This window comes from Euprymna scolopes, chromosome 6, assembly GCF_053919585.1.
Source record: "Euprymna scolopes isolate OS-2025 chromosome 6, ASM5391958v1, whole genome shotgun sequence".
NCBI classification, from domain to species: Eukaryota; Metazoa; Mollusca; class Cephalopoda; order Sepiida; family Sepiolidae; genus Euprymna; species Euprymna scolopes.
The window spans coordinates 25,938,038-25,962,215 of record NC_136487.1 but is presented as its reverse complement, the minus strand read 5'-3'; the positions used below and the strand labels follow the sequence as shown (position 1 = coordinate 25,962,215).

General features: G+C 35.1%; 1 protein-coding gene across 1 annotated transcript in view; it reads right to left on the bottom strand.

Annotated features, from left to right (window-relative positions):
• Positions 1-23,907, bottom strand: part of LOC145277577 (uncharacterized) — a 60,189-nt gene extending 36,282 nt beyond the window's left edge. Inside the window, exon 1 of the mRNA XM_080129070.1 lies at positions 23,665-23,907. Within this exon, the coding sequence (XP_079985196.1) occupies positions 23,665-23,737 (73 nt within the window). The 5' untranslated portion in view covers positions 23,738-23,907. The remainder of the gene's footprint in view (positions 1-23,664) is intronic.
• Between the last annotated feature and the right edge of the window lie 271 nt (positions 23,908-24,178).

Sequence of the window (24,178 nt, the reverse complement as noted above, 5' to 3'; positions counted from 1 at the left end):
GTCGTAGATCCCATTTGCATACTTCATATGAATATGTCCATCAGTTTAATTGTTAATATCGTTTACGTTTTGAATTCATGTCCAATGGGTCCGTGAACTTTCGTTTCCTACCGGATATTCTCGATTCAGGAATATTTTGCGGAGGTTCTACTTGAAAAGTTTCATAAATTCATTTTATGGGATCTTCCTCCTCATCCGGTATACTCTCTTCATGCTCTTGTAAGTAACATTTTTTTAGTTGGTTCTGGTGCCTTTTTTTTTTTTTAGTATTTCCGCCCCTTTAATTATATAAATTAGGTCACCGATTCTCTTATTCACTATGCCTCGCTCGCAGAACGCAACATTGTTTTTGCAGCACCTCAAAAATATCTTCTATATGTATGACTAGCATTCTTTACTGTTTTGGCAAGAGTTTGTCAAACACTGACAACTTTTCTGACGAATATTAGTTCAGCTGGTGACAGGTTTCAGTGGTTTCTCTGGTTCGGCGTAATCCTGTACACTTGTAGGAACTGCTGAAGCGCCTTATCCGTCGAAACTCTTGAGGGTTTTTTCAGGGCGTGCTTTAAGGTGTCGACAAATCTTTCCGCGAGTCCGTTGGACCTCAGATGATACAGCGGCGTTTTTATGTGGTTAATTTGGTAAAACCCATAGAAATCCTTAAACTCTTCAGAAGTGAATTGCGTTCCATTGTCACTCACAATACACTCTGGCACACCGAACCGAGCAAATAGTTTATGTAGAAAGGTTGTTGTGATATTGGTCGTAGGCGTCTTGCAGTGTAGCACTTCTGTCCATTTTTTTAAAACTATCTACCACTATTAAGTAGTAATATTCTTCGATTAGACCAGCGAAATCGATTTGTAATCTTGTCCACGTATGATCCGTCTTGGGCAATGATTTGTGTGTTATGGGTGGTGATTTTGCTGCTAACGCACACTCTTTACATCGATGAACCATGTTTGCGATATCCACATTTATGCGTTTCCAATATAGAAAACTCCGCATTAAACCTTTTGTTCTATTGATACCTGGTTGGCCCATGTGAAAGTCCCGCAGTATTCTTTTCTGCAACCTTTTCGGAACTAATATTTTCTCACTTTATAATAAAACTCCGTCATATAATGAATAGATCTCTTGCACTTTTGATCCTTTGTTACAATTTTGTTTTTTATGTCTAAAATAAAATCATCATTTTTAGCTTCCTTGTTTATTTCATTTAGTGTAACTGGCAGTTCTCTTACAATGTTGTTTATCATGCTTTTCACCTCATAATCTGCTCTGATAGTTGCAATAATTGATTCTTTGAATTTTTCTTCTTGAACCGGTATGAGTCTTGATAAACTGTCCGCATGATTTATCTTTTTAGATGATAGATGTTTTATGTGAAAGTTATAATTGAGAAGAATGGTACCAACAGTCGATTTCCTGTATAAACGGGTAAACCTTTCTTCGACCTAAAGATTGTGATCAGAGGTTTATTATTCGTTTCTAGCATAAAGTGCCTGCGGTAGATGTATCTATGAAATTATGTTATGGCGAAAATGATACTCAGCGCGTCTTTCTCGATTTATAAATTACTTTTCTCTGCTGGAAGTAGTGTTCTAAAGGCGTTTGCAATTGGTTTTCTTGAACCATCTGGCATTATGTGTTGGATACACGCTCTCCTACATCATATGAACTGGCGTCACTTGCCACTACAATATCCAGTTTTGGATTGTAATGGGTTGAAAAGAGGTTGGATGTAAGCATTTTCTTGATTTCCTCAAAGGCTATCTGGCACTCTACTGCCCATTCCCATGCCTTGCCTTGTTTCAATAGTTCATTCAACGGAGCTCTTAGAGTGTGCATTCCTTTAATGAACACTTGATAGTAATCAGCGAACCCGAGAAAACTTTGTAGCGTCGCCACGTTAGTGGGCGCTGACATGTTTCTAATTGCAATGGACCTGTCCGGATCTGGATGTCTGCCATTTTTGTTGATTATGTATCCTAAATATTTAATTTCCTCCAAACCAAATTCGCACTTTGACTCTTTGACTTTAAACCCAAGCCCTGAATTTTTTTGAATACTTGAATGAGATGCTCTAGATGTTCGACGACTGTTGTGCTACTTACTATGACATCGTCTATGTAGGCGCACGCAAAGTCCAAATCATTCAACATGACGTCCATAGCTTGTTGGAAAATGGCAGGTGTCACTTTAATACCAAACGGAAACCTGTTGAATTTGAATAATCTTCTATGAGTGTTTATCCCTAGTAACTTCGAACATTCCTCTTCGACGGGAATTTGGAGATAGGTGTCCGATAAGTCGATTTTTGAAAATATATTTTTTAACGATCCCGTTTAGTTTCATGGGACGTACAACATCGCCTTCCAAGTTAATTTTCTTGCCAGTTACCGTACGACCGAGTTTCGTTGACTTAATTATCGTAGGTATATTTAAAAATTTCCATGTTTTATAGTTCATTATTGTCAGGTCTAATCCTGAATCGAGCAGAAATTTGATATTTTTTAAAAATATTTTAGTTTAACATATTTCCTCAAATCTCTATCCGATTTGATATTCGAACTTATTTATCTAATTCGGCTATTGAATTTTTTTTGTTTTGCAACACGAAGTTTTGTGTCCATTCTTGTTGCAAACGAAACATTTCTTATTTCTAAATGGGCAATTTATTTCCCAGTGTCTTTCGTTGCAACGGCTGCAATTATATCGTGGGACATTTTGTTCATCCTCGTTCTTTTTATTTAATTTTTCTTGTCTATTTTTATAATACGCCGATATTTTACACCAATTTCTGGTTGATGGGCACTTTGAGTTTTTTTTTAAATTTTTTAAATATAAGCAATGCCAATTTCTTCGATTTTTCGAGACTCTTTCTTGCTCGCTGCCAATCTTTTGGTAATTTCTTCAAGGTAAGGTTCTGTTCAGATTCGAGTTTAGACAAAACTTTATGTCTTATTTCGGAACTCTTACTTGATACTAGTCCTTGAGCAAAAATTAAGCACTTGAAACCCTCAACCGTAATCTTTGCCAATCTGAAGTTATCACAATGTCTATTTAATATAGATGCATATGTTGAGTAATTCTGATCATCAGATTCATGCAGAACCATCGCTTATGCCGAAGCGACATAATCGGTTCAAACAGCTCCTTTAGCAATTTAACTGTCTCCGAGAATTCCAACTCATTTGTTTTCCTCAGTAGAATAAAATCTACAAATTTGCTATGTTTCGTTGTACCTAGTTTTCTTAGTAATAGACTAACTTTTCTTGAGTTCGACCAGCTTTCAGTCTGCGTAGAAAATATCCCCATAAAGTTTATAATACGATTCAAATGTTTTCTCTTCGTCTGGTACGTATTTGAAAATTTCCAGCGGATTAAATATAGTGTTATTAGAATATGAAGAATTTCTAAATGCTTGTTCTGCATTTCTTCAGACCTTTACATTGCTTCTTTGTGTAATTCGGTTTGTAATCCCCTTTGTTCTTTTTGGAATTTTTAATGATATTTCCCGTTCTCTAATTGATGGAGTGTGAGCCGTTCATCCTGTTTTTCTAGTCTTTAATCTTGTTTCTCTTGAAATTTTTGCTGTCTTTCATCTTGTTTTTGCAACAATAAAGCAATTTGTTCATTTTGTTTCTCTTGGTATTTTTGCTGTTGTCCCCTTATTAATAGAGCCAACTGTTCATTTTGACGCTGTTGACTTTCTTGCTGTGATTTGAATAATTGGGCTATCACTTTGGAGAACTCTTCCATGTTTAGATACTAATGTATATACAACAATGAATATATTTTTAATTTGTGTAAGCCACAAATATAAGATAAGTTGAAAAAAAAAATTGAACCAACTTACGTCTTTTTTATTTCACGACTTGCTTTTGACATCCGTCAGTCCGTGATGATGAAGTTTTGATATTCTTTTGTATTTTGTGAACAGAGTTTGTCGATGGATTTTTTTTTTACTCTCTGAAAGTATGGAGTATTTCACTTGCAACACACACACACACACACACACACACACACACACACACACACACACACACACACACACACACACACACACACAACAAAAAAAACAAAAAAACAAACAAACAAAAAACAAGCAAAAAACGATTTTTGTAACTTTTTTTAGAAATTGTTCATTATTCGTTCTCTCTTCTTTTTCACTTCTGTTCGCGTATTTTAATGAGAACTTACGATTTTGATTTATTATTAGAGGTAAATTGGTCACCATAAAATTGCACAAACAAAAAATATTTTTTTAAACTTCGTTACATTTTCAAAGTTGATACAGTGTATTTGTGCGTATTTTAATTCAATGTATGTTTTAGTAGTAGAACCTAATATAAGGTATATCGCTGCCGATAACATTTTTTTTTTTCAATTTAAAGTCACTGCAGTTGTTGGTGTAACGACATATTTTAATTTTTTCTGAGTAAAAATTCCTTAATGCTTAGTCGTCTTTTAACGACTTTTAAATATCATAAAGTTCTGAATCCTTAGTCGCCGTTGTTGAAGCTCGACTGCACACATTGAATAACTACAACACAAAAATAAAATAGAACAGATATATTGAAAGCAAGAAAGTATATACAATAGTTACATAGAGTCCATTGGTATAGTCATGGGGAGACCGTCCCTGGTGAAGGTGTCGGCTGGTTGGTCGTCGACTCTCCATCTCGTGTCTCTCTGAGTCTCTCGCTGAGTCTCTCGTTGGGTCTCTCTCGTCTTTACGGTACCAACCATATTTATATAGTTGACACACTCCCTGTATGTTAATTAGGTAGATCCTAACACAACATAACCCTTCAGAGTTAATACCACCCGAAAAATGAACAGTAAAAGAATAAAAAATAAGAAAATAAATACAGCCCTCTTTTGAAAAGTCTCAGAAAAAATTGATTTTAATCATTTAATGAAATATTTCATAACATTATTTGCTTTTCTAGTCTAATATATACACGGCTATATGTCTGTCTGTCGGTCTGTCTGTCTTTCGGTCTGTTTTTCTGTCGGTTTGTCCGTGTGCTTTTCGGTCTGTTTGTCTCCATATTTTCAAACTCTATCTCCTTCTAAACTAAAAGTTGCAAAGCGCCTCTAGGGGCCTCAAATGATTGGATTTATTTTTTTACGGATGTTTTATGAGTCTCTAACCGGTTAAAATTGTTTTTAAGGGGTTAAAAATTGGTTAAAATTGCTTTTAAGGGATTAGAAATTGGTTAAAATTGTTTTTAAGGGGTTAAAAATTGGTTAAAATTGAAAAAAAATCGTTGAACATTTTGTACATTCATCTTAGTTTATTTTTAATTTTTAAGCAGTTTATATGTGTATCACGTTAGTACAGTGGTAATGTCAGCAGCTTTAAATGCTACATTTTTGCTTTCGATTCAAACTGATGGTATCTATATACTTTTTTTTACTTTTGAAATCACGACTCTATAATAATATATACGAAATCTGGACAAATTAAAATATTATATTTAAGCGTATTTTATGCCCAGGGCAAAGTCTAGCGCCCCCATCGCTAGTGTATATATATATATATATATATATATATATATATATATATATATATATATATATATATATATATATATATATATATATATATATGTACTAGCAAAAGTACCCGTCGTTCACTGGGTTCAAAAACAGCCTACAGAAAATGGACTCTGATTTATGAAAGTATGATAGGTTATGAAAAGGAAGGGTTGTAAAGAGATAGCTTCGAATTTGGGGCTTTCAAAACCAAAGCAAAATATGATGAAAGTAAAAATAAAATAGATAAACCCCATAATTTATTATACTATACCTGTTCACACTGAAACACTTATCACAATATTTTGTGGATCAATATTAAAAAATCTTGTTAAACTTTGTGACATATTTCCAATCTGTGGAGGTCAGGCGCGAACGAACACCCCATAATTGATTATACCATATTTCTTCAAACTGAAACATAATTATCAAAGTATACTTACGCAGATAGATATGAAAATTCTTTATTTGTTTGTGCTTATTTCCATTCTATGGAGGCCAGGCGTCAACGCAAACCCCACAATTTTATTATACCATCCCAATTTAAGTTAAAATATACTTATCAAAGTATTATTATGTACATCTATATCAAAAACACTTGTAAACGTTTTTTTTTTAATTTTTAAATCTTTTATTTCCATACTTTGTGGACCAGGCGCGTACGCAGACCCCACACTTTGAATGAATCATCATTATGCCAGATCAAACATACTGTGTCTCGATACATCTTCTATCATTATATGTGATCAGTTTTCTATAATAGTCAACTATATAGGAGCCTATTCGTGACCAGACATACACACAGACGTTCAGCTTTATATATATATATATATATATATATATATATATATATATATATATATATATTAAAGAGACGAATATTGGCTGAAGAGAGCTTGATAAGGATACCTTAAACGGTCCTTATTATCGGGCTTGAAACCGACGGTAAAAAAGCCAATGATTTGTCTCATCTGACAACTTTCTGTACACAAAATATAAATACGCTCTTACATTTCGGATTTTCCTTTTAATTGAGCACTCTGCTGGATTTCTTTTTCCAAAAAAACTAATCATATATATATATGATTAGTTATCTTATATATACATATATATATATATATAGGTATCTTATATATACATATATATATATATATATATATACATATATATATATATATATGTATGTATATATAAGATGCCTGCTTGTTGGATATGAAATAGTGTCCGTCTTTCTAATTTTGAGTTGGAAGTTTTTCATCCTTCCTAATCCTTCAAATGATGGTAGGTGATTCTCGAGCATTTCTTTTTGGAATATGTTTTTTTTAGTAATTGATTCCACCTGTGGAGTGGTAATAAACCCTAGTTCGATGCTAGACCGCTTGCTTAATATGTTACCACTTTAGTATGCTTTTGTAAGAAATATTTTGCGGGCTATTCTTTTGAGACCATTTATTAGCGTTGCAAAAAATTGTCCCTTTAGTGGTATTGGAATAGTCCCATAGTTTTTTGGTGTACAACTTGTTTTTTGGTTGTAATTTAAGGGTTCCTTTAAATATTTTGCTGTCGATGAGGTTGATGTCTGCTCCAGAAACTATCAATATTCTGATTGGTACTTCGTTGATGTGGACGATTTCGCTGCTTGCTGAACTGATAGGTTTTACCTGAAAATCCCACGCCTGGTCTATCCGATTTTGGTTTCGTTGATACGGGTTGGACGTAGTTGTGTTCGTCTGACATGTTTGTTGTTCCTTTACTGTTGTTCTTTTCTTTCACGCATGTTTTTTTTCGAAGTGAGTCATTACTTCGAAGTAATTACATTTCTTCCCAAACGCTGGAATTTTGTTTGATCGTGTATGTGGTTCGAGTGGTTCGAGAGTAGACAACACGTTGTGGATGCGTTATCGGCAGTTCTCGTTACTCTCGCTTTTCCTTATTTGTCCCTCAGTCATCATTTTTTTCAATGAGTGGTTTTTCTGACAAACGGAAAACAAGTTTGTACTTACGAGTTTAAATGATGTGAACGAAGCCAATTCAAGGTTAGTTCTGTCCGGCAACAAACAATTAACGGATACTCAAATTTAACAGCTAAATCTGACCCCCAAGATCGCCATGGGCATTGAATATGTGCCTACATTAAGGATGGCTTCCCGTGTGGCAGGGATATCTCTAGAGAAGATCCTAATTTACCCTATATGTGCTTCAGGGTTGCACTTGCTAACACCACTGCATTTATATTTGCCCTCTATAGGCCCCACAACAGCGGAGTTACTATCTTTAAGAGCATATCTGAGAAAATAGACCACATACTGTCTTCACATCCCTCGGCTAACATCCACATCTGTGGTGACTTCAACGTCCATAACGTGGAATGGCTGACCCATTCAAATAAGACAGATGATGAGGGGAGGTTTTGTCATGATTTTGCCATTGCTTATGATCTCACTCAGATTGTTCGCGAACCCACCCGTGTGCCCGATACACCCGGTCAATATGCAAGCCTCTTAGACCTTTTTCTCTCAACTTCCCCTGAGCTATGTTCATATTCCGTTCTTTCTCCTCTAGGATCCTCCGACCACTCCGTCGTATCAGTTAAGATAAAAACGAAATGTAAGAAGCCCCCAGACGTACCCCTCCACCGTACTGTATACCGATACTTTATGGCTGACTGGTATAGCTTCCGTACATTCATATCTGATTTACCTCTGCACTCCATGTTTAAAAAGGAAGTGTCCTCTATAGTATCAGATCTGACCGAATGGTTAATTGCAGGCATAGACCAATTCATACCATCTAAAAGATTCCAACAAAAACCTAACAGCCAGCCATGGTTCTCCCCAGAATGTGCTGCTGCTATCGCGCACAGAAATCACTTTTTCCATAGCTACCAACGTAATAGATGCACTGAGACTAAAGCAGCTTTTAGGTCTGCCAGCAACCACTGTAAAAGAGTAATAAAAAATGCAAGAGAGCTATATGCCCAGTCTGTTAAATCCAAGGTAGCTGATCAGCGGCTTGGATCCCACCAGTTTTGGCAAATAACAAATAGGATCCTGAACAGAAGTGTGCGTTCTATCCCAACCATTATCAATGGACCAGAGGTCATCTCGTCAGCGTCAGACAAGGCCAAACTATTTGCAAAGAACTTTGCAGCTAATTCTACCCTATGCGACGAAGGCCATCAACTCCCCATATTTCCTCCTATAACACAGAACAAGCTAGGTAACATACAAATATCCGTGCATGAGGTCGCCAAGCTAATAAAGAACCTAGATTCCAGTAAAGCAACTGGCCCTGATAGCATCCCAATTATAGTGTTAAAAAAGCTTCAACCAGAACTTGCTCCCATACTTACGAAACTATTTAAGCGCTGCCTTAAGGAGAAGTGCTTTCCGACTCCCTGGAAGACCTAATCAGTTTGCCCTGTATTTAAGAATTCAGGTGATAAGTCATCTCCCTCTCAATACAGACCTATAAGTCTCCTGTGTGTTATGAGTAACTTGCTGGAATCCATATTAAATAGAGAAATAGTCAACCACCTCAGCAGGAATAACCTTCTTAGTGACACACAATATGGTTTCCGCTCTGCAAGATCTACCGCAGATGTGCTGACGGTTATATCCCACAGGATTAGTGAATCTCTTGACAAAGGCTTCCTCTCTAGGGCAATTGCTCTCGACATATCAAAGGCCTTCGACAAGGTATGGCATAAGGGTCTACTTCACAAGATTTCCAGCTACGGTATAACTGGAAATGTTTTCTCAATCATTAAATCATTTCTCTCCGATAGGCTCATAAGAGTAGTGGTAGATGGACAAAAATCGGAGGCCTGCAATATAAATGCTGGAGTCCCTCAGGGGTCAATCCTGGGCCCAACTCTCTTCCTGATCTACATCAATGACCTCCCTAAACACATACTTAAATCATTCGTTGACATCTATGCTGATGACACGACCATCTCTCTGATTCTTTCTCCTCTGATCTCGAGCGCGTGGTTCAGTGGGGGAAGACGTGGCTGGTTACCTTTAATGCATCCCAAACCAAACTCCTATCCTTACATCATCAACGCTCTGATCCCCATCTGGCATCAATTGTGATGGATGGCTTTCGTCTGGGTGAGGCCCCATGGTTTGACCTTTACTCCTGATCTGAAATGGAACACGTACATCAAGTCTGTTGCCAAGGTCGCTGGAAAGATGGTGGGATCCTTCTACCGCTCCAGAAGATATCTCACTACGGATGCAATTCTCTATCTATATAAAAGCCAAGTACGTCCAAGGATGGAATACTGTTGCCATATCTGGGCAGGAGCTGTTAAAAACAGCCTATCCTGCCTTGAGTACAAAGTAGACTTCGTGCCTTAGTGGGGGATGCCCTTTCCTCTACCCTGAAACCTCTCTCCCACAGAAGAGACGTTGCGAGACTGTCCTTGTTTTATCGTTATTTCCATGGCAGATGCTCGTCTGAACTCCAATCTCTGGTCCCCCCTCGCCAATCTTTCACAAAAAACACCCGTCTAGCTGAATCCACTGTGAAAAATTTTCCCCACTCTATATCTGTGCCTAAATCAAAACGCAGATTCCATGAACAAAGCTTCTTTCTTAGAACTGCACGCCTGTGGAACTCTGCTCCGTCTGCCTGCTTCCCTCCGGACTACAACTTGGTTGTCTTCAAGTCCAATGTTAACAAATTCCTAATGAACCACCCCCTTAAGTAAACATTTCATCAAATCTCCTCACTAACGTAATGTACTTGTAATAACCCTTATCCCTGAGTGGCTTCCGGGCCTTGATAAGTGGTGATCACTGTGTAAAAAACAAAAAACAAAAAAAAACAAAAAAAAACAAAGAAGAATGCTAACTTCTAATAAGGTTTAAATGTTTTTATTATTATTATTATTATTATTATTATTATTAGTAGTAGTAGTAGTAGTAGTAGTAGTAGTAGTAGTAGTAGTAGTAGTAGTAATATTCATATCTGATACGTAATCCCTGTGTGTCACATTACAAATCCACGCATTAATATGGGAGTGGAGACTATTTTCAAATATCCTTCTAAATTGGAAATGGAGCAATGTTAAAAAAAAATAATATCTACTTGAATAAGCGTCTGATTTCACTTCTAATATTTGATGCCATTTTTCTGGGTTACAATCTCACACTAGATAAGTGTTTTTTTTTTTTTGGCTATAGTGTTCCAGTTAATTTTATATATATAAAATATATACAAATATAAATATTACATATAATATATATGCATATATATGTATATATATGCATATATATATGTATATATATGTATATATATATATACATATATGTATATACTGCAATTAGGAAGGGAAAACTTTTATGATTCATGATTAAAAGTAAATCTGTATATATATAAATATATATATATATTCCTTTAATCTTCTCTCCAAAAAGGAGTGAAAAAAGGGAAGGAACAGGAGAGGAAAGAAAGAGAAATGGGGAGCCAGCTGACTGGTTTCGACCTCGCTTCTCAAAGCTGTATCGAGGGAATTTTTAAGAACAATCATGAATCATAAACGTCTTCCCTTCCTAATTGCAATATTAAAGTTTTGTATCCCTAAAACATTATGAAATATGTATATATATGTATATATATATATATATATATATATATATATGTATATATAAGTATATATATATGCATATATATGTATATATATGTATATATATACGTATATATATACATATATATATACATATATATATATTTATATATATGCATATATATGTATATATATGTATATATATACATATATATATACATATATGCGTATATGTATATATATGTATATATATACATATATATATATGTGTATATGTATATATATGTATATGTATATATATGTATATGTATATATATATACATATATATATATGTGTATATGTATATATATATGTATATATATATATGTATATATATGTATATATATATACATATTCATATATGTGTATATGTATGTATATATATATATATGTATATATATGTATATATATATATATATATATATATATATATATAGTGTTATAATGGAATAATTCCAGGAGGAAATCCGGGTATGAGAGCTCAATGTGGTAAACAGAGCAATAACATAAAAATATAACACGGAAATTACGTAATTGTCGATGCAATAATTTATTTCAACCTTATGGTATTTTCAAGCATCTAAACTCGACAATTACATTTTTGATACTGAAATAAAGAAAGAAAAAGAATCGGGCCCCGATCGTCAAAAACCAGAGGGGGTGGTAGTAGCAATCCACTATATATATATATATATATATATATATATATATATATATATATATATATATATATATATATAATAGGCGGAAGTTTCTCAAGAGCTCTTTCGGCTATCATCTCATCAGGAGAAAATCGATAGCGTAAAAATAATATTATGTCGAAAATAAAGAGTTCTAATGGGGAACTATTGAATGTGTCAAAAGTGCGGGGACACTAAAATTAAGTTTATTAACGTTTAAAAAACAGTTAAAATGTTGGCACAACGATGGGAAGAAGAAAAAAGGACAGGAAACCCTTCACTACGGACCAGAGATAATGACGATTACTAATATACACCTCTAGCTTCTCCGTGAACTTATTAATATCGTCTCGTATAAACGCCCGTTCCATGGACAAACTAGGTTTCACCCTAGATGCAGCAATGCGTTTACTGATATAAAGTTGGGCCACATCTTGTTCCAGACAAGAACGCAAAAAAACTATGGAGAGGTTGGTAAATCTAATTCTACTCCTTAATCGAATAATATTATTACAAGCGTCAATTTGGTGTTGACTGTACCTCTTCCGAAGACATTTAAATAAATGTTTGGAGGTACAGAATTTATATACAGTTTTAAATAGAATAGGCGGAAGTTTCTCAAGAGCTCTTTCGGCTATCATCTCATCAGGAGAAAATCGATAGCGTAAACATAATATTATGTCGAAAATAAAGAGTTCTAATGGGGAACTATTTAATGTGCCAAAAGTACAGGGACACTAAAATTAAGTTTATTAACGTTTAAAAAACGTTTAAAATATTGGCACAACGAGGGTAAGAAAAAACAAAGCGGGAGAAAAGGATTCAAAGTTCCCCAAATAGAAAGAATGCTTTTGAGGTTTCCTTTTACCGGCACAAAGGTGGTTTACGCACCGCAACAGAGACAGACACCAAAATCTTTAAATGGTTTCTGGAGTCCGCTCTATGTAGCACCTCGAACCATTCTATTTATATCTATCGGCACAGCACGGGTTGTCAACCACATGCTGGCCAATAGCAGAGTCCAAGGCTGCAGAAGGACGGAGACTACCAGACCCCATCCTCCCTTGTCTGATCTTCGATGGAACATGCTTCTTTATACGAGTCAAAAGATGCAAGGATGTTCGCCCAACATAACCTATATATATATATATATATATATATATATATATATATATATATATATATATATATATATATATAATAGAAAATGTACATTTATATTTTGACACATATACTTTCTAACACATTTTTTAGATGATGATTTTATCAAGTTCTTATTACATAATGGACAAAGGATGTGGCAGTGAGAGAAGGGTACAAAGTCGGAGCACTCCATCTGAAGCTAAGCCTATGTCTCTTTGGACTTGTGGGCCGGCACTGAGTCCTGCTGCCACACTCATGGTCTGTCAGCGACCACCTGATTGCACCAGGAAATCACCACACTCTTCAGCACATCCAGGTACAACTGAGGTCATGTCAAGTTTGGCAACGTGACGCATGTCATTCAACGTGCTTTATGAGCACATGTTTAATCATGCGATGACGTGACAAGTTCTCAATATAGGTAGAGTTTTTAGATGCAGTCTGGGAGTCTGGGAGAAGTGTCGGAGAGAAGCAGAGAGGTTCAGACTGATTCTCCGTTAGAATCAAGACACCCTCTAGAAGTGAGAGGGTTTTAGAAATAACCATGTAAAGAAACTTTGAATTCCTCAAGCGGTCATGAAATAAAGGACGTAATCATCTTTGTGTATCTGCGTCTTCGTGTTGTGATTCAACAGAAAAGGTATTGTCCATTTATGTCATAAGAACTTGATAAAATCATCATCTAAAAAAAAATGTGTTAGAAAGTATATGTGTCAAAGTATAAATGTTATAGAGACACTCCCGTTCACAGATCTGTCAAAAGTATCGGTCTATCTATCTATATATTAAATCTGCCTCTCACTGTGTAGTAACATGTACATTGTCTATTATATATATATATATATATATATATATATATATATATATATATATATATATATATATATATACAGAAATGTCTCTCTCGTTATATATGCATGTTTGTGTCTCCAATATGCTATCACACATGAACCTCTAAGACACTACTAAGACCCTCACAAATATGAACAACAACAAATATATAAGTCGTCATCTAAATAAGAAGTATATAATATATATAAATATGTGATGCCCTTTCAAAAATAACAGCAGTGTGCAATATATATATATATGTATATATATATGTATATATGTATATATATGTATATATATGTATATGTGTATATATATGTTTATATATATATGTATATATGTATATATATGAATATATGTATATGTATATATATGCATATGTATATTGAGAACTTGTCACGTCATCGCATGATTAAACATGTGCTCATAAAGCACGTTGAATGACATGCGTCACGTTGCCAAACTTGACATGACCCCAAGTGTACCAGGATGTGCTGAAGAGTGTGGTAATATGTATATGTATATATATAAATATATGTATATATGTATATATATACATATATATGTATATATATATACATATATAATCAATATGCGCATATGAGCCCTTATAATCGTCTCGTTGGGGGCAGGGGCGTCGATGTCTGTATGTATCTGTGTATGAGCGCATCCATGCCTACGCATGCGTACCCAATTTTTTGCACCTTAAAGAAAATTTGACGTAAGCGAGAGCAACGCGGGTGTCTACGCATGCAGGCGCACATATGTGCATATATTTGTACGCCAGGGCGGGGATGTATGTGTACATGTGACCGTTTCTTTTAAGTATATATGTGTGTACGTGCGCATGCGTGTACCTGTCTCCGCGACCGCTAGCTAACCCTCTCCAAACAAGTAACAACAAAATAAAAAATAAAAATAAATAAATCGAATCATAGCCCCCCCCCCGCCTCTAAACATAAGAGAACACCCAACAGTTCAAGTCATACTTACCAAGAAATCATCTCACCAACGAGACGCATAAAAACTTTTATATAAAGACTCGAATTTTAAAGTAACCCCCTCCTCCAACCCTCACATATTCCCCTTCCCCTCCATGTATCCCTATGCCCTCAGCCACACCAGAAATTAATTTCCCAGACCCTCCCCCACAAGTTCCTTAAACCCCAAAACTAAAACGTTACTGACATACCAAGCGCCCCCTCCCACCTTCCCCCCTTGTTCCCTTCCTCTCTTTCTTCCGCCCTCCTCGCACCCCCATCTGACCTCATTCACTCTTTCACTCTTTCATCCCCAAATAGCGAACATTTCTGTAAAAGTCTGAGGAAACTACAGACGGCCAAAATAACAGCCGAGTAGCTGAAACAATAATGTAACTTAACAGAAGGATACGGTAATAAAAAATAAATCGCCTATGTATATGAATATATATATATATATGTATATGTATATATATATATGTATATGTATACATATATGTATATGTATATATGTATATGTATATATATGTATATATATGCACACATGTATATATATATATGTATATATAAGTATATATATATGTATATATATGTATATATATATGTATATTTATATATATATGTTTATATATGTATATATAAGTATATATATATATATGTATATATGTATATATATGTGTATATGTATATATATGTATATATGTATATATATGTATATATATGTATATATATATGTATATATATGTGTATATATACGTATATATATGTTTATATATATGTTTATATGCATGTATATATATGTATATATGTATATATATTCATATGTGTATATATAGAGATATGTATATATGCATATATATGTATATATATATATATATATATATATATATATATATATATATACATACATATATATATATATATGTGGGTGGAAGTCACTTTTTTCAATGATATTTCTTTTTGTATAGTAATCCTTTTCGTTAAATCTAACAACAGAGCATACATAATAACAATATAGCTATATTCAAAGATCCCAGGTTTGATTCATCTTAACAATCAGTCTTTTTATGTATCAAAATTTCGGTATATTCTACAGACTTGTTTCGTTTACGTAAATCAATCAATATATTTATGCTAATATTAAATTTCTCCTTACGTATACTCATAAGAAAAAATAAATTTTCTTAGACAGAATGAAGCAAGAGTATGTGTGGTGTGCCCTTATGAAAGGAGCGGTAAGAACGACGCGAACAACAGGGGTAAAGCAGAAAGTATATATTGTACCAAAAATGTAAATACAAAGAAATGTTGTCGGTATTTCCGACTTTTTGTCATACAGTCTGAAGTCTCGCGTTAAATCACGATAATTCACTACAAGAGTATCAGCCTCATGGTTTATACAAAGGTTAGCAGAGTCTATTATGCCTGAATGGGTAAGTCTCCATAACATCTCCCTCCCAAGTCTTTTACTCTAAAGGTATGCTTAGTACCTTTTTTTTTTTTTTTATTAATCAATGGTGGATCCGTGATTTCCTTTTCTTTCCTGATTGGCGTCGTTCTGGTTCTGCTTGGGCTGTTTTATATCTAAAGTGTCGTATATCATCTCAATGACCTCTTCTTCGTGAGATCCATAGTTTAGATCTTTCAACCGACGCTTTCTTATCTGAGTGCGGTGCTTTTATGTGTAAATTTAGGATCTTGAATAATTTATACCATATTTTCAAATCATGTTTTCTATTGTGCTCAGTTCCCAGAAAGACGTGTTATTTTCGTAAGTCTTACAGAAAACATTTTCTCCTGTTACGTATTGTTTCTTAGGTGCAACAGAAGTCTTTAATTTTGTTTTGGTAATTTTTTCGAAGACGGGTCTTAATTTTCGGACATAACGATAAATTTTCTTCCTAAAGAAGCAGCGCTTTATTTTAAAACTTTCATTAAAAAAAAAATAATCCAGGTAACTTGATTATATAGTAGAGCTAACATCTATTCAATGTAGCCGCCTTCAGCCTCAATCACCGCCTCGATACAGGTCCGGAACTGGGAGCATGCTTTTTCTACAAGTGCCGGTGGGAGCTCGGTAAATAATCAGTGGATGGCAACGATCAGGCTGGCTTTGGTGTTGTGAGAGGTCATGTTGGTGATGTTCTCGATGTATGACCAAACGAAGTAGTCCAGCGGGTTCAGATCGAGGAAGGATGTGGCAGTGAGAGAAGAGTACAAAGTCGGAGCGCTCCTTCTGAAGCTAAGCCTGGGTCTCTTTGGACTTGTGGGCCGGCACTGAGTCCTGCTGCCACGCTCAGGGTCTATCAGCAGCCACCTGATTGCACCAGAAGATCACCACACTCTTTAGCACATCCAAGTACATTTTGGTATTGATTTTTTTTTTTACATAGGCGTTACCACTTATCAAGGCCGATAGGCCACTGAAGAATAAGGGTTAAAGAGTGTACAGTAGTCAAAAGGACAATATAGTAATCAATAGTAATGGAAGTTCGGTAAATTTGTTAACTTAAGTGGAACGGCTTATCAGAAACTTGTTCACGTTGGACTTGAAGACAACCATATTATAGACAGATGGAAAGCAGGAAAACGGAAGACAATTCCACAGGCGTGCAGTTCCAAGAAAGAAGCTTTGATCATGGAATCTATGTTTAGGTTTAGACACAGATAAAGAGTGGGGGCGATTATTGATAGTGTTTTCAGCAAGACGAGTGTTTCTTGTGAAAGTTTAGCGAGGGGGGCCATAGATTGAAGCTCAGTCGAACACTTTTCATGAAAATAACGATAAAGCAAAGACAAACTCACAACATCTCTTCTGTGAGATAAAGGTTGCAGCGAAGAGAAAAAGACATCTCCCACCAGGCCACAAAGTCTATTTTGAACCCTATTAAGGCAGGACAAGCCTTTTCTAGCAGCTCCTGCCCATATGTGGCAACAGTATTCCATCTTTGGACGTATCTGGCTCATATAGATAGAGAATTGCGTCAGCAGTGAGATATCTACTGGATCGATAGAAGGATCCGACCATTTTTCCAGTGGCCTTGGCAACAGATTTGATGTACGTATTCCATTTAAGATCAGGAGTAAAAGACAAGCCCAGAAGCCTGTCCAAACTTAAGGCTTCCCCAAGACGAGACCCATTCATTACTATTGATGCCAGATGGGGATCAGAACGTTGATGATGTTAAGATAGAAGCTTGGTTTTAGATGCATTAAAAGTAACCAGCCACTCTTTTCCCCATTGCACAATGTGATCAAGATCAGAAAAGAGAGAATCGGAGAGAACTTGGTCGTTTACTGTCTTAGATGTACTACCATAGATGGTAGTGTCATCAGCAAAAATGTCTACGAATGATGTAAGGATGTGATTTGGAAGATCATTAATGTAGATCAGGAAAAGAGTTGGGCCCAGGATGAACCCCTGAAGGACTCCAGTATTAATATTGTGAGCGTCTGATTTTTGCCCATCAACTACTACTCATATGAACGTATCAGAGAAAAATGATTTAATAATTGAGAAGACATTTCCAGCTATATCATAGCTGGAGATCTTGTGAAGTAAACCTTTATGCCATACTCTATCAAAGGCTTTTGATATGTCAAGAGCAATTGCCCTAGAAAGGTTGACTCCGTCGAGAGATTCGCTAATCCTATGAGATATAACTGTAAGCACATCTGCTGTAGATCTAGCAGAACGGAAACCATACTGTGTGTCACTAAGAAGGTTATTTTTGCTGAGATGGTTGATTACTTCTCTATTTAACACAGATTCCAGCAACTTACTCATGACGCATAGGAGACTTATTGGCCTGTACTAAGAGGGGGGATGAGCGATCACCTGAATTCTTAAATTCAGGGCATACTGATAAGATTTCCCAGGGTGATGGGAAGCAATTCTCCTTAAGACAACATTTAAACAGTTTTGTAAGTATGGGCGCTAGTTCTGGTTGAAGTGTTTTGAGTACTATAATTGGAATACCGTCAGGGCCAGTTGCTTTACTGGAATCAAGGTTTTTGATTAGCTTGGCAACATCACGTACAGATATTTTTATATCACATAGTGTTTTCTGATACAGGAGGAAATATTGGGGGTTGGCGGCCTTGGTCGCAAAGGGTAGAATTAGCTGCAAAGTTCTTGGCAAAGAGTTTGGCTTTGTCTGATGCTGACGAGATTAACTGAGGTCCATTGATGATAGTTGGGATGGAGCACACGCTTCTGTTCAGGATTCTGTTTGCTATTTGCCAAAACTGGTTGGAACCAAGCCACTGCTCAGCTACTTTGGACTTGATGGACTGAGCATATAACTCTCTTGCATTCTTTATTACTTTCTTACAATGATTGCTGGCAGTCCTGAAAGCGGCTTTAGTTTCCATACATCTATTACGTTGGAAGCAGTGGAAAAAGTGATTTCTGTGCGGAATAGCAGCAGCACATTCTGGAGAAAACCATGGCTGGCTGTTAGGTTTTTGCTGGAACTTTTTCGAGGGTATGAAATGGTCAATACCTACAATTAACCATTCCGTCAGGTCTGATACTATAGATGACACATCCTTTTTAAACATGAAACGCAGTGGAAAATCCGATATAAATGTACGGAAACTATCCCAGTCAGCCATAGTGTATCGATATACTGTACGATGGAGAGGTACGTCTTAGGACTTATTACATTTCATTTTTATCTTAATTGATACAACTGAGTGGTCGGCTGATCCAAGAGGAGACAGAATGGAAACTGAACATAGTTCAGGGAAAGTTGTGAGAAAAAGGTCTAGGAGACTCGCATACTGGCCGTCATTGTCGGGCACACGGGTTGCTTCGTGAACAATCTGAGTTAGGTCATAAGCAATGGAGAAATCATAACAGAACCTCCTCTCATCATCGGTCTTGTTTGAGTGGGTCAACCATTCCACATTGTGAACATTGAAGTCTCCACATACGCGAATCTTAGCTGAAGGATAAGCTGATAGAACTTGGTCAATTTTCTCAGATATGCTTCTAAAGATAGTGACTCCGCTGTTATGGGGGCGATAGAGAGTAAATATAAATGCAGTAGTGTGAGCTAGTTCAACCTGGAAGCACATATAGGGTAAGTTAGGATCTTCTCTGGAGATGTCCCTTACCACAGTGCAAACTGATTTGAAAAGAGTTTTAGCTTTAATATCAGCGTTCCAAAAGACTTTTTTATTTATTTATTTTTTTAATTAACCGTTAAAACAAAAACGTGATCGCTTTCTGAATTTTTGCTAGTGACGTTTTAAGAAATTGCGATATAAGAGAACAGCGAGGGAGGGGGGGAGTCTTTTGAAATTCAACTAGTGCCGTTATATGTAAATTCAACATAAAATGAAAAGTAAAACAAGAATTGAGGGGGGGAGTTGACTTTGGAGATGTGAGGCAGTATGATGTGGTCCTCACTTGAAACCACACCAAAGATCATAACCGCGACCGGAAACTTTGTTTTTCACCACCCTGGGCACGTCCTTGTTATTCGTGGCAATCCAGCGATGCATTTTGAGGATGCTGACAATGGTCCTGTTGTCATAATTTGGATCGATAGAGAGCATGTGTTGTACAGCGGCGCATCTCAGATCTCGCTCGTTGAACATTGTGTCACTTTCAGACATGATGAGAGGGTCGCTGAATTAGAATAACATTATAATAACATGGTTTGAAGGATTTCTCATTTACAGACCGAGAATAGAATAGACGGAGGCCCCATAGAACAATTTATTTATTGTTTGCATAGAAATGCTAAAAATTATATCATGACCCTCTTTATTTCAGCGTTTAAAGTTTCTTTTTACTAAAAGATGATTTGATTAACCACAAGTTATGCGACATTCAATTCAAAAACTTGTTTTTCTAAATATTTTGGCTGACTGAAATAGAATTTAGCCAATATTTAAATCATACCTAAATCACACATAAAAATACTTTATAATAGAAAATGAGTTATCGCTTATAAAGACCAAATGCAACACGATGAAGAATACATCGAGACGATAAAATTGCCAACAAAAAAAAAAAAAAATAGAAAAAGTATCAGTTAGAGTATCACTTCTGTAAAAGAAAATAGAAAAAGAATCAACTGTTGAAATTTGTATTGGGAAAAATAAGGGCGGTGCCATTTTTTAGCATCCAAATATATTTTTTTAAGTATTTCAATGTTTTAATTTCACGGGAGTTTTTATGAATTCTTAAATTATAGATCATTCCCCCAAATCGAATATTTTGTAAAATACCCGTGATAACGGTAGTTAAATACTCGTGGTAACGATAGTAAAATACCCGTGGTAACGATAATAAAATACCAGTGTAATGATAATGAACGTAAAAGCATTTCATCGAACAATGTACACAATATGAAGTGAACTTTTTATTTTTCATTTCTAAAAGTAATCCTTAACTAAGTTTTAATATTAGTTTGTAAATTTGGTTTATATCCGGTCGTATTGTGTAACAGGATCGGAACTTAATTCGACTTTCTCCGGAAAATTGAATCTGCCTACATCACAAGTACAATGTCTTGATACCTATTCCTAAGAAGCACAAAAAGGGCCTCCATATAATCCACACGCAGTAATTCCTCACTCTAAAAGCTAAAATATTTTCAAGAAATTTAAATTACTTTCTTGCAGTTACTATTATAGTGAAAACATTATTTTATATTCCTCCCAAGCAACACTGAGACACAGGTCATGCGAGTATGCAATATACATATGTTATACTTATATGTAGTTTACTCAGGTGAGTTCAAGTAAAGGGAATGATCCTAGAAAGATTTTAAAATAGCCTGGATGATGCCCCTCGTCATTTCCCCCAGTAGAGGAGTAGTGCACTAGCGACTGTCTTTTTGAAGAATGGAGTAATTCCTGGGAGGATGATCTCCTGAACCGAACAGAGTCATACGTGTTTTTTTTAATGTCAGTTTATGAATGGCATGATTGGAAATACCAGTTTCTAAAGTTGTATTTGAAAAGAAAATGCGAGAGAATAAGTGAAACATGTTTGGGCGTGGATAGGCAAAAACCTACTAGTCCTCTGGGCAGCATTAGGAAATTTTGTAGGAATTTTTTACACCCCTAACACGAAACTGCGAATAAAATATAAAAAAACTCGAAATTTCTCTTTTAAAAGTGGGTTGTTTATTTTCTTTATGGATTATACTTCCAAAATAAACTATTAAAGTTGTATAAAATGTAATAGAAATATTATGTTTCTATTTTTAAAAAAAAACAGTAATGAAATTAATTGAATTTTACGAGTTCAGTATTTTTTCAATTTTTAAACTTTAAAAATCTATCAAAATTTTTCTATTGATTCTATTTTTACGATATTTTCAGAATCAATGCGAAATTTTATGCTCTTTCCAATATACTGAATAAAATATTTTAGACAGACGTTTGTTTTTAAATTCACGCCCCCATTTTGAAATGTCTATTATAAAGTAAATAATTAATTTACTCACTAAAGTTTTATATATCACAAATTGAAGATAAAAGATCAATAAATAGTATATTCATATTTAAAACAAAAAAGTAGTGCTTTTTAGAAATTTACCTGTAAAGTCCGAAGTTTAAAACTTTTTTTTTAAATCAGGTTTTTTTGGGTTTTTTTTTAATGAAACCTTGGTCCTTGCTCCTCTAATTGAAAAAAAAATAGGGTTTGAATGACATTTTTCGTGTAGTTATAAGCTTGGAAAAACAGGGGGTCGAATTATTCAATATTTTTCACAAAGTTTCTGACACACCTAGTGCAGCATTTAATATTTTATAACTATATGATAAAAATCGGTTTAATCCAAGAATTTCATCAGTTTTTTTTGTTTTTCTTTTACATGGGGTCACCACTTATCAAGGCCCAGAGGCCACACGAGGATAAGGGTTAATGGGTATACATTAGCTATTGTGATTTTAGCGTAGTAAACATTAGTGGGAATTTTGTAACTTGGATAACTTAGGGGTACGGTTCAACAGGAATTTGTTCACGTTGGACTTGAAGACAATCAGATTGTAGTCAGCTGGAAAGCAGGCAAACGGAATGGAATTCCACAGACGAAAGGAGCCCTGTTCATTAAACAAATGATATTTAATTTTTTTAGGCGATTACCTGTCAACACCCGGTAAAACTTGGTTTAAGGAAAAAAAGGCATAACAAACACTTATTTTAAAACTTGGAGTGATGTATAACTTCCGCATATAAATTTAACCAAAATGATTTCCTATTTCTGGCCTATTCTAAGTTAGAAATGTAGAACATTCTTTAAAATAAAAACATAATCGATTTACCTCCCATCGCTAAAAAAAATAAATTGGCTAATTACCTCGAAAGAAACTGCAATATGGGAATCATTTTACGTTAACCTTAGATGTGAAACTGATCCCTCACTATAAATTTTTAAAATAATTGCTTTTTTTCTTTTTGTTGTCAAGTTTTTTTTAGAGTTCCAGCGTAATTGTCGAGAAAAGATGTAGAACAAGAAAGGAGTAATTTAGCTGAAGGTGTTAATCTTCTCTAATGCAAATACTGATTTAAAAATTTTTTTTTTTTTTTTTGTAATTTGGACAGATCAGTAGAAGGAAACTTCTAAATAAGGATATCAGCCTTCTTTCTAATCTCTACCTTGTATAACATATCTGTGCCCTTTTTTGTACTTTTTCCCCGTCGGTTTTAACTGATGCGAAAGGTATCGCATTCCCAAAGAGTTGGGGTAGAGGCAAAGCCTCTACCACAGCGAATCTTGTTTAATCTTTGAAAGCATTAATATCAAAAACAAAATCTATCACACTGCAGAAATATAGAGATGTAGGGGGAAGAAAACTCAATTAATCTATTAACACGTTAAAGACGATTATAACTCATTTACTTACCCTGTCCTTCCGATGGAAATGGCAAAGCCATTAAGAAAGATCCCAGTGTTAGTGAAAAAATTAGGAAATCCATGATTTCTGTGATTTCCAGTTAATTTCAACAAGAGATAGGAAAAAGAAAGGAAATGTGTTTCAGATGCTGAGACGAGTGCAATGTGACTACGCAGTTTAAATTCAAGTTGTAATAATAATGTCCATAAACTGTAAAACAAGGAAGTCGACTATTATACAAAAAACAAATCCAAGTTTAAATAAAACGTAAAAGTATATATCTCAACCAATCAGAACCATGGAAAATACACGCCCTGAAAACTTTCCAAGAAAAACCAAGTTGAGACACTTTCTACCAAATATGGTTGGTATATCATTTAATTTCGAACAGTAAAATGACACGATAGTAAATTGATCATCCGTTTTGGAATCTACGAGAGTCGTTTCAAAAGTAATGCCTTCTATATTTTAACACAAAAAGTTAAAGAGCTACAAAGACGGAAGTGATACCATTTTTATTTAC